At 37.9% G+C, this 12,743-nt stretch overlaps 1 protein-coding gene across 6 annotated transcripts in view; it reads right to left on the bottom strand.

Annotated features, from left to right (window-relative positions):
* The window catches only part of GRHL2 (grainyhead like transcription factor 2), a 158,183-nt gene that overhangs the window by 35,285 nt on the left and 110,155 nt on the right, over nucleotides 1-12,743 (bottom strand). For all 6 annotated transcript variants that reach the window (XM_072734126.1, XM_025994782.2, XM_025994780.2 and 3 more), the window contains exons 9-11: nucleotides 7,289-7,447; nucleotides 860-947; nucleotides 259-398 (exon numbers count right to left, since the gene is read on the bottom strand). In XM_072734126.1, the coding sequence (XP_072590227.1) occupies nucleotides 259-398; nucleotides 860-947; nucleotides 7,289-7,447 (387 nt within the window). The remainder of the gene's footprint in view (nucleotides 1-258; nucleotides 399-859; nucleotides 948-7,288; nucleotides 7,448-12,743) is intronic.

A 12,743-nucleotide genomic window follows, 5' to 3' on the forward strand; every position in this document is an offset into this window, starting at 1 on the left:
ACTTTCTTCCCCTTCACTGCTTTGTCAACACTTCACTACTATCAGCTCACTCTCTTCTTCCCCAAACTAAGTCAGTTTCCTCTCCTGAGACATTCCTTTCTATTAAAATCCATTTTCTTATGGAATGACTGACTTTTCGTGGAATGCATGGAGTGCAGGTGCTATTTTCAAGGTCATCACGGTGTGATGTGACTGTCTTAAGGCTCCACCGGCCCCAGGGGGAGGGACGGCAGGTGGTTATTAGCAGGTAGAGCCTACCTGTCCTGTCCTCTGCAGGTTTGCAAAGTGAACATCAGGTATGAAGAGGACTGGCTGTGAGTGCAGGTCAGGCATCGTTTTGAAGTAGGTGATGTCACTTTTCTTCTGTAATGGTATCGCTGCCAACTTCCCATCAGAGGCTGGATGTAAGAGGGTTATGCATGACTAGAAACTCTTAGCTGTGAGCCCTAGCCTGAGTTCCCTGTTTTCTCCTTCAAATCTTTCCAAAAGCCACAGATGTGAACAGACTTTATCACCCCCTCTCCCACCGCCAAAACAACAAAGAGAGCGTGAACTTCGGGTGAGCACTCCTGAGCTGGAGCCCCTCGTGCCCTTCTGTCCCTCTCTGTACCCAAGGTTCCTTGTCTGGAGGAGGAAGATGTTGGTCTCCGTGAGATTACAAAGTCCCTCCCAGCGCAAACAATCTATGGTCACATGATTCCATCTGCTTCTCACAGAGACCACGCACCCAGGCTTCGCAGCTAGGGAAGACAAGCCATCCCTCACAGGCTCATGGTTTTACCCACCATCCACTTCTTCCCACCTGTTCCCCTAGTGGACGTGGCCTGGCCAGAGCCCACCCCTCCTCAGCAACACTCACAGCTGTTGCACTGGGTTTGGGAGGCCTGGCCTTTCCCCTTCTTCCTGTTCTGCTTCCTCTCTTCGTCTCGGATTTTCCTTTCTGCTCCCTGACAGGGAAAAGCAAACAATGCCAGGTATGTTATTAGAGCATGCCAACACAGTGTCCACAGACGTGTCTCCAGGATAAGAAACAAACTGGGGGGTGAAGGGAGAGTGGGCAGCTCCACTGCTGCCCCTCCCGGGAGATCAGGCCTCGGTTCTGAAGCTGAGACAGAACCTTATATATCTGTACCACATTTCGACCTCGGAGTGATGCCACTTCTTGCAGATTTCCCCCTTTTTTTGAAATCCTGTCTATTGATACAACTTCAATTTTGAATCCATACAGAAAGACCCAGCCCAAGTTCCTATCACAGTGAGGCTGCTTAAGTAACTTTAGTGATTATAATAAAATGTTGTTAAGATAAAGCATTGGCCTGTTAACATCATTCCTATGCACAGAGAGAGCATGAAAGTTGAGTGTGAATTCCCTATAAAACTTTCCCTTTGCTTGATGTCATGAAACTTTTAAAAATCATTACAGCAGTGGAAATGAGGAAGGACCTAAGGAAACTACACATACCTCAAACTAAGGTATGATCGCTTTGCATGTACAAGTATGATTTTGGTTTTTGTTTTAATGTGTTCACAAGTGCTTGATCGCTTTGCATGTACAAGTATGATTTTGGTTTTTGTTTTAATGTGTTCACAAGTGCTTGGAGATGGTGCTTGTTCAACCAAATAGGAAAAAAGTTTGATCTATTCACCTCCTTTCCGCTCCTCTGTTCCTGATAATCTGACCTTTTCATTGGCTTCTCTTGCCAGCTTTCTACCCTCTGTAACCAACTGACCATCATCTAATATCTCTTTCCTTCTTGGCCTACAAGGATTCCCTGACATCATTATCATTATTATTGTCACTCTTCTGTGCTGGCTTTGCCAACTCATTTTCTTCTCACCCTTTCAAATACAGATTTTCCAATGGTTTTCTTTTCCCTTCTCTTTCTCCTTTCTTGCTGCAGAAGAGTTCGGCTGCACCTCTATTTCCATGATGCTCTAGACAGGTGACATCCAGACACACACCCCAGACTAGACTCCTCCCCTAGATTTCGGATGTGCATTTACAGTTCCTTCCCTTTGTGACAGTATAGGTGAGGAGTGGTGAAGCATGTGCTGGCTGGCAGCCTCTAGTTAAAAACTGTCCCTAACTCATCTCACACAAAAAAGATTTGAAAATATAAAAATTTAATCCAGTTATGCAAAAAAAAAAAAAAAAGAGTCAATTAAAAGGCAAAAGACAAACTGGTGAAAATAGTTGCAACAAAATAATGCATAAAGTATTAAATCCTTAATATAAATAATGATTCAAATTTAAAAGACAACTAATACACCACTTTAAAAAATGGACCAGAGCCATGAAATACACTTCACAGAAAAAGACATACAAAGCTTTGATTAAAACACAGAGATACATGTTTTGCTTATCAAATTAGCTTTAAAAAAAAAAAAGATTCCCAATTCTGGCCAAAGTAAATCCATGACACAAGAGATATGGACACATGTGGGCAATGAAAGCATCCTAAAGGAGATAGCATTAGAGCTAATTCTTGAAAAATGAGTAATTATAACTAATATTTACATAGCACTTACTCTGTGCCAGGTGAGTTCTAAGAGCTTTACATAGATAAGATCTGGACAGAAATAATAGTTTAGCCAGATATTTTAAAGATGTTTTTATGTCAAAAAACTTCTTACTACAAAAAGGGGGTAATTATTTTATAGTGCTTCATTTTAAAGTTTTGAATTGTCATTTATAATTATAAACCATGGAGATGTAGAAGAAGAGGGATTTAAAAATATAGAAATACATCCTTTGGAAGTTTCTTTATGATATATTAAGGTTTTGCATAGTTTTGTATCTAGATAATATATAATATTTTGAAAAAAACAAACTGTTAATATACAGACATTGCCTTGTTGAAATTGGTGTGAGATATAAGCACAAGTCTCCTATCATTCATTTTTTGTTGAGTCCATATAAGATGTTTTTCTATGTACTTGGAGTTCTCTACAACATATTATTTAATATAAATAAAAATTTAAAACTTTATCTATCTACATAAATTATGACTCACTGTAGATACACCCCAAGGTTTGTCAAGCAGTTTTATTTCTAAATTGGTGCTTTATTTTGTACTATTACTTTGAGGAAAAAGCCTGCAATTAATTTGTTCCAAGACTTACATATATTCAGTGTCAATTTTTAGGCAATAAAGTAAACTGATTATTATTTGACAGGCATTCTTTGATATGCCAAACCAAATGGATCAACATAAAACCTACAGTGGCTCCCTACAGAGTCTAATCTTGGTGCCATTTCTATATAAGAAATTTCCTGCCCAGAATGCTCAGATATCAGCATGACAAAACAAGTCTGGATAGTACCCAAACATTTCTAGGAGAACCACAGCTCCCATTTCTAAAATAAAGCTTTGACTTCACAATGACCCAGAGAAGCTTAGATACTTTTAATTAAGGTGGAGAAAGCTTCCTTGAACATGGCCTTCCATGAATTTCTTTACTTCCCTTGAATATTTGGGACCTAAAGCTTCTAAAAGATATTCTTTCCACTCTTATCAAAGTGCACAAAAGTTCAGTTCTTCCAGAACAGTATAATTGGCTACAAAGACCAAATTTATCATTTAAAAATAACTTTCCTACCTAAATGTTCACTTTGGAGTCTTAGATTTAAAAAATATGCCTTAAGATTTCCTGATTATATTGTGATGTCTTGCAACCTTTTGAGAAGTGATGGTTAGCTTTGTTTTACTGCACACTTAGATAATTTCTCTTAAATTTAAGAATGTGTCCTTAACTAAATGAAAGTTGGCCAATGTACCAAGATGGTTTGCAGGGGCATCTTTAGCTTTTCATAATTTTCAACAGTCATCATCTCCAAATCTTTCCAAACAAGAATTAATAAAGAGAAAAAAACTATTATAAAAAAAGAAATTGACTTTATTTCTCAAGTTTTACAAATTATGTACTTACTATTTACATTAATACAATTCTTGTTTTTCAGGAAAGCTAATGGAAGTAATTAAACATAGATATAAAGACATGAACGCAGGGTAGATATATAGACAGATTCCAAATTTTTTTAAATGCAAAAAAAATGCATTTCCATAGAAGTATAAAATATTAAAATAAAAAATAGAGAAGGTCTTTATTTGATTCTCACAGGTGTGCTAATTATAAATCAAGCTGGAGGACTATAAATAGTGCAGAACTCCATCTGTTTACGAATCTTGACTGTGTCTGGGAAACAGGATTTTAAAATGGAATAGCTCTTACTTTTTTGCTTTAGAGGAGAATTCAATCATTGGCATTTACATCCTCATTTAAAAGGGGTAAAAATTAAACATTTTTCTCTTTGCATCTCCCAGGAGTAAGTTTTGTCTGGGTTTTAAAATTAGAGCTGCAAATATTACTGGCAAATTACAGCATAAGATTTTGTATCTGAGTTATTCGAAACTTTTCTAGCAGTTAAGGTTAATACACTCTGCTTGAGATTTCTTCCCTATCCTTAACATCAGGATAAGTAATCTAAACACCACCCACTGGAAACACTTTATATCACTAGTTTCTTAGAGTTCTAGGACATAGCTGAACAACAATGTAACATTATCTATTTATCCTGCATGTTCCTTTTCTTTGAGTTTCAGTATTTATCATATCAACACTGTTGAAAAAAATAATTATATGAGCATCTCTTAAGGCCTCTCTTTCTCACCTTCAATTCCCAGCAGCAATGTAAAGGTAAATGGACTGCCCAGTGTCTCTATCCCATCCTTCCCTCCCTTCTCTCTGCCTGTAATCCCATGCCTTGTTTTCAAGGAGGAGATCCTCAGAGGAGGATTCTGTAACGTTCCTTGCTGTATCTGGAATACAGTTGAGGATATTCAAACTATTTAAACGCTGTCCGTTTGTACTTTAAAAGCCCAATGTTATATGTCATTTGAAAATGCTTTCGTTAAAATAAAATGCTTTCGTAATGTTTAATATGCTAAATTAAAGATATTAACTGATTTTCGTTTGCTTTCTTTTGTTTTTAAAGGCTACCTTGGCTCTTTGTTGAGGTTTTGAATCATCAGTTGTCATTTTGGCTTTTTATGTATACAGCTATTTATTAATTCAAAGAGTATGGGTCTGGAATCAGACCTGCATTTGCATCCGGCTTCTCTACTTCTTTTCTGCGATGTGACTCTGGCAAATGACCCACTGTTTTTCTCATTTACACAACTGTGTCTATTGACTTAACTGGTCCCCCACGTTGTGAAGGCTACCTAACTGTCCCTGACCTGAGAGTGCTGTTGAAAAGTTTGATGGTAAGTTTCCTTACAAGTGACTTTTTATTCTATTCTATTTCTATTCTAGTGTATTTTACTTAGATGCCTGAAGAATATTTCTAAAGTTACTAAGTTAACAACTTGGTATTGATGATCCTGGGCCAATCTTCCCAAGTACTTACTAGGCTGTTTAATATAGATATATTCATTTATATATATATATATTATTTATATTTTAAGTTTTCCTGATTTATCATATTTTAGCATTTGTTTTGCTCCATTGTTTTAGTTTTCTCCCTCAAAGTTTCCTATTACATGTATACTGGATCTTCTTTACCTCTGTCCTATATTATTTTCTTTTGCATCTCATTTTTTATTCCTTTTGATTTTTAAAATTTTGCCGCTTCAAATTGTATTTCTCTTAAGGCATTCTCTTGTATATTTATTCATTCTTGCTTTGCTTCTAGCATAGTCTTTACTTCTAAAATATTTTAATCTTTGATTTCTGAATTCTTTCACAAACCTTTTCAAATCATTCTATGCTCAAAACAGCTCTGGAGTTTTTCTATGGGATTTATGTTGATCTTCATGACTTCTATGATTTTCTTAATTTCATTTAGCTCATTTTTGAACATTAAGCTGTAGGTGTCACCTGTTTCATGGGCAGGTACCCATTGCCGCCAGGGATGTCAGTCTGATTTTAATATCTTTTTTTCATGAGACTCTGTTGGGATTCAACTGTTTTTCTTTTCTGATAGTCATTTTTAAGTAAAATGAGTGGACCAAGATCGTTCTGCCAGCTTCACAGCTCTCATGCTTTTTCTTCTTCTCTTCTGATGTGTTCACACAGTGATAAAAAAAAAAAAAATCAAAAAAGTCTGTATTTCCTGAGATCTGTTTACTCTGTATCCTTTCTCCTCATCCTTTTTATTTGGAACTTCTCTTTCCTTTGCACCTTTTTTTGGAGGAGTAGAAGGAGTCCAATTTAACTTGGATTCTACTCCCAGCAGCTTTTCCTCAGAGCAGAGTTTTGCCCTAGAAGGGAACTTTAATTTATAACTTTCCAGAGTTTTCAGAGCCCCAACACTTCAACGTTCCATCCCTTTGCATCTATCAACAATAGCAAATTGGAGTCTACAGAATCTGAATCCTTCCACCCTTGTTTCACATGCTATCCTCGGATGGCACACTTCACTCCCTAGTGAGTGCCTTGGGGTAATTTTATAGGTTTCCTGTTCTCTGGTTATCACGTAGTCACATTGCTTTCCCTTATGATGCTGGTATCATACAGGTCTCAAAACTATTGCTGTTTACTCCCACTTATATTTGGGATTTGTCAGGATCTCATGTCACATAATTAGAGGATTTTAAGCTTTGCTATTCTAATTGCTCTATCTTCTTATGGTGGGATTCAGAGAGATTAAAAAACAGTATCTCCTCTTGAATGCATGTTTACTAATGAACTTATTTCATAGGTGCCATTTCCATTTCCAAAAGCTCTAGATGAGACACCATTTAATTCATAAAATATACTGACATGCTCTGGGACAGGCTGATACCCAGTAAAAAGTATTAATCTATTATTTTACTTATCTAAGTGAATTAGACTCATAGCACAGTGCAATGTCAATCAGCCATTAAATTAGTGGTAAAATGATTGACTAAAAAAAAAAAAAAATAGTCGACTGATGACTCCCTAGATATCTAATATGAATTGAAAATGAAAGGTTACGGGATCCCTGGGTGGCGCAGCGGTTTGGCGCCTGCCTTTGGCCCAGGGCGCGATCCTGGAGACCCGGGATCGAATCCCACATCAGGCTCCCGGTGCATGGAGCCTGCTTCTCCCTCCACCTGTGTCTCTGCCTCTCTCTCTCTCTGTGACTATCATAAATAAAATAAAAAAAAAATTAAAAAAAAAAAAAAGAAAATGAAAGTTTACAACTCCCAGTGTGCTTGATAAGGTGATTAATTTGACACCACTAGACAAGAGAAGTGACAAAGAGGAAATGTCATTACAAGTAATATCTAATAACAAAGATACCTTTATGATCTTTACTCACTTTGTCACAGAAGACCTTGATCTGGCAGTAAGCTCTATGAATGGGCTTATTGCTACGATTATTATAACTGTATGTATCAATCTGAATCATCAAAGGAAGTCCTTTCACCCCTTTCTGGGAGGAGAAATCTGTACTCAGGCAATTCACAGTGATGAAAATCTGAGGGTGGGAGAAAGAAAGGAAAAAGTTCAGACGTCACCATAAAAAGGATCCATTATAAAAATGCATAAGCCTTAGACTTAGAAGCAAAATACTAAATAATCTCATAAGGACAGCTGAAGAATATTTGGATACTCTGAAATAAGAACATGCTGAGCACATAAAACATGATATATTACAGAATTTATGATTTAATATATAAAAATTGTTGCTTTCACATTAAATCTTGAAATAGACATACTTTCCTTCAAGTGTGTCACAAAATCTTACTTCTTTTTCAAACATGAATAAACCAGATGTGTAAAGCATTATCTCTGCAACATATTAAAGCTATAACTTCTAATTATATCACTTTTTCAAATCTCTGACCTGTGGGGTCAAAACAAAAACAAAAACAAAACTCAATAGCATCTTCCCTTGCACACTACTGCACTGAAACAGTGATTTGTTTATATACCCGTTTTTCCTACCTGACTCTTAACTTTGAGATTCGAGACCACTTCTTAGATTTTTGTATTAGTGGTACCTAATTTACATATCAGTAAAGGACCACATCCATAGGAAGGCTAAGATGAAAGGTCTTTATGACATACTACTTACGACTACCTTGTGAAACATGCCACAGACTCTCACTTTTCCAGCCACCATCTGAAAACAAGTGGCTAGAAATGATCTAATGATGGATACATTCATTTCATTCAATCATTCTTTTTATTCATTTGATTCTTCATTCATCCTGTAAACATCAACATAAGCCCACGGTGGGTCAAACACAACAGTATATACCCTAGGGACAGAGATGAAGGCCAGACCCCAGTTTCATGTAGTGGATAGTTCAAAAGGAAGATGAATAATCCAGTAAGAACCACCACAGGGTGGTCAAGGCTCTCTAATGAGAGCTGTGTACAGAGGCTATGAAAACATAGAACACAGCACCAAACCTGGAAGACATGTGTGAAACAGAACCCTTGTAGACACTGGGATGAGATGATGGACTCCACAAATGCTTGTGAATTATTTAGGAATAGTAGAGAAAAAGAATGGCTAAAAATGAAAATGTCAAGTGACTCAGGGGAGCTGAGTGATAAAGACCACTGAGAAAGAGTACACCATGCCTGTTTCTCCTCCTGAGCTTGCAGGGCAAAAATAGACAATGCCGTCTGCGGCTCCTGGAGATGCCTTAACTACAGAGAACACTTCATGTATGACACAAATATTTTTAAATACCTACTATGTTCCTGAGATTGCGCTAGGTACTAGCACAGATGCACTAGTTATGGTCCTATAATCACAGAAATCAGAGGCTAGGTGGGGAGAGAGAGGCAATATGATGGTGCCCTAAAGATTCTAATAACTTCATCAAATTTTATCTATTTTTAGGTCAAACAAATAAAAGCAACTTTCCTGGGAACACTTGACTTCTTTTATTGTTATTGTTATTACTGACAGCGGGGTTATCTTGGCCAGAATGTATAAAACACAGCTTTATGCCCCCAAATCAGTGATCACTCTGGGGAGCCATGCACTTGCCCCTATTTTTGACCACATATTTCATAAAGAAATCTTCCTGTAATAACTGTCATCCACAGGGGTCCTCGATGCAGACTGGTTTTTTGTTCTCCCTCATAACATCTGCCTAGTGCTACAGAAGCAGGAAGAGAACAGTGTGTTCAGAGGCCCATTTCCTAAGGTATTAGGATTCACACTCAGGTCAGGTCAGTGTTCCCTTAACCACAGATGGGATGCCCCACTTCCAGGTAGCTGCCGCTGGTCTCTCAGGGCCTACAGGACACCTTCCCCCATGTCCGCTATGAAGCTGTCCCACTCTGCCTGCCTTTGAGTCTCTGCCAAATGGAATCACCCATATATCAGGCATAGTGGACCACACTCCGACAGGCAGGATGCAATATTAACGGTGACCTTTGTCAGCTCCAATCACAAGTAAGAGAGCTGGGCTGATGGAACATATATATTTAGAAGGGCCACTTGAGTAGGACAGATCCAACTGGCCATATGCTACAAGAAATAGGCTAACACCTCGTTGGAGGAGTGGGAACAGCCAGCCACCCGTAGCTAGAGTCTTTGAATGCCAAAAGAGCAACAACACAACTTGATTCTACCTAGACATGCTTACATTAGTTTCCTTTAATAGAAACAGATTCTTAGTGGAAGGTCCAATGGGCTCTCTTTGACTTGTGGCATCCTGGTTCTACAGAGTAAACAACATGAGAATCCACCTTCTATGCTGGGGGAGTTGGCAGCGCCCAGAATTATCCTAACAGGCAGGGATTTTATAGTAGAGTTGGTGCTGCTCTCCCCTCGCCTGGCTGCCTGAACCAATAGCAAAGCACAGTTTCAGTGCCTGATGGTATCAGAGTCTTGCTGTGCTGCACTCAAAGCCTACGTGGTTGAACTTTAACTGCAGTTAGGAGGTAGAGGGGTTGGGAAGGTATGGAAGGGCACTAACTAAAACCTTGGCTTGAGAACTGATAAGCATTTATTTGTTTCATCTTGCAAACCCAACCATGTCCCAGTTCCATGCACAGCAGGCAAATGTGAAACCCAATTTCTTGGAAGTTTATCTACAAAGCACTGTTTGCAAATGTGTATTACAGAAACTTAGGGAAATGGTATGCTTTCCCCCACTAAATGTTCATCCAAATATCAAGCACAGAAAATTCTTAACTCCAGTAGGAGCCCTGATTATGTAAAGAGCATATATAAATGCCATGAAAATTGGGTCTGTCACCCAATAATTATGAATGTTACATATGTTCATATAACGTTTTCAAAGTCTCAGTCTTTAATTTTCTTATAATTTTGACAGTACATAATTTATTCTTTAGAAAAATATTAATTAAACCAGGTATATCTAGGCAGATAATAGATAGTATTTAAATTTTGTCATGGGTTCAAAAATCGATTCAGATACACTGTAATTTATTTGAGAAAGAGAGAGAGCACGAGCAGAGGGAATGGCAGGAGAGGGAGAAGCAGACTCCTTGCTGAGCAGGGAGCCCAATGCAGGGCTCAATCATGAGCTGAAAGACTCCTTGCTCTGAGATCATGACCTGAGCCAAAGGCAGATGCTTAACTCACTGAGCCCACTCAGGCACCCCACAACTGACATTTCTTAATAAAATATTTTTACATATGAATTGCAATTTCCATTTTATAGTTCCAACATTAAGACAAGTGACCTTCTCCAGATTATAGTAACCCTCAGTTGTGCACTGTGCATGTAGTAAGATTTATTAAAATAAATACAGATCAATGGGCTTTAGAATTACTACATTAACTTAATTATTAATTCCTAAGATTTTTTTTCAAGAGCTTGTCTTTAAAATAAACAGGTCTGTCTTCAATTTACAAAACAATTTGGGATTTAAAAAATCACAATGTCTCTGACTTGATGCAAAACATTTATTTTTTTCCTCTTTAAAACAACTGTAGGGGATCCCTGGGTGGCTCAGCGGTTTAGCGCCTGCCTTCGGACCAGGGCATGATCCTGGAGTCCGGGGATTGAGTCCCACATCGGGCTCCCTGCATGGAGCCTACTTCTCCCTCTGCCGGTGTCTCTCTCTCTCTCTGTGTGTCTCTCATGAATAAATAAATAAAATCTTAAAAAAAATAAAACACTGTATTTTGCATCTTTAAGAATCTTCTACATAAAGACAGAGAAAGCTACTTATTTCCTTATATTGAGACTCCGAAGAGCTCTTTTCCAAGAAATTGCACATGCATTAGCCTCCAAATTACAGCAACATAGCATACACTAAGATATCAGCATTTTCGATCTAAGACACAAATAATATATAAATACATAAGTGTTCTCTTGCCAATTTCCCCACTCTGTTTTCCTCTTGGTTCTTGAAATTATTAAAGACCATATGGATGGTTTTCTTAAACATCAGCAGTTTTCTTCTATTTTATATGATGGCATTTGGGTGCAGATGCAATGCCAAATTGAGACAGAAAGGCTAAAAGTAGATGATATGAACATGTGATATCTCAGCCTTGGGCATTCATTCATTGCCTTCGTGCATTCATTTATCAAATATTTATCAAGTATCTTCTGTCTATGCCTGGCATTATGCCACATAGTGGGACACAAGAATCTGTGTCTTAGGGTAGACTCCCTACCCTAAGAGAGGTTGCTATTTTGTGGAGGATCTAAGAAAGTCTTAGATTTACTGACACTTCCATTTATATAGCACTTTTAGGGGATGATTTAAAACCTGAAAATATATGTCTTTATCTTCTCCTACAGATACTCTGGGTATGCTTGTATATATATACATACATACATACACAGTGTATCATAGTTTTCCATATTCTTTAGACCTCAACTTTTTCCATTTCAAGAACATACCAAGCCTGTTCCCAGGTGACAGCCTCCACTATTTGTCATGCCCTCTATCTCCAATGCTGTCCTCACAGACTACCCCATACACTGTCAGCTCCTTGTTCTCATTCAGATTCCAGTCCAATGTCAACTTTTCAGAAATACTGGCTTCGACCAGCCCATCTAGAGTTGTCTTCCTCCTCCTCTTCCCATTTCAGCCCATGACCAGAAGCAAACTCTATTACCTTGCTCTTTTCTATTTTCTTCATAGTACTTAATATTGTTTGGATTTATCTTGTCGTTTATGTTTAATGCTTAATCTCCTGTCTGCTCCGTGAGGCTGCAAGCTCATAAGAGGAGGCCCTTGTCTGCCTCAAGGTCACTCTATTCCTAGTGCCAGTCCCATGACAGACACTCAACAAATATTTATCCAATGAATTAAGAGAAAATTACCTTCCCAAATACACATTTCCCCTTTATCCATGCTCTTTCCTTCATAAGCCAAATCTTCTAGGAGCTGGGATTGCTTCAAGTAGCTGAAGTCATCGAAATAATACAGCAGTAAGCTGCTCAGGCCAGTTTTATCCTTGAAATTTGTTGTCTGTATACCAACACATGTAAATTGAGCACCAACTATATATTCAATATAAATATATATGTGTATGTATGTACATGTATATATGCCATGGAGGATGCTATTTATAGATGCTATGGGAAAAACAGAAGTATACAGTACATGCCTATCCTCAAAGGAAAGGAGGAATATAACAGTTTTTGCTACTGTGGAATGAATACCATTAGATACCAAACTGACAATCCCAGACTATACATGCAGTTAAGACTTCATGAAAAGGAGAGAAATCAGCAAGGTAGCCAGGGAAGATCTGATGTAGGAGTCTTGAGCTTAAAGACAGATGGATGCAACTCTGAAAAGAGTGAAGAGGTCAGTCT

This window comes from Vulpes vulpes, chromosome 13, assembly GCF_048418805.1.
Source record: "Vulpes vulpes isolate BD-2025 chromosome 13, VulVul3, whole genome shotgun sequence".
NCBI lineage: Eukaryota > Metazoa > Chordata > Mammalia > Carnivora > Canidae > Vulpes > Vulpes vulpes.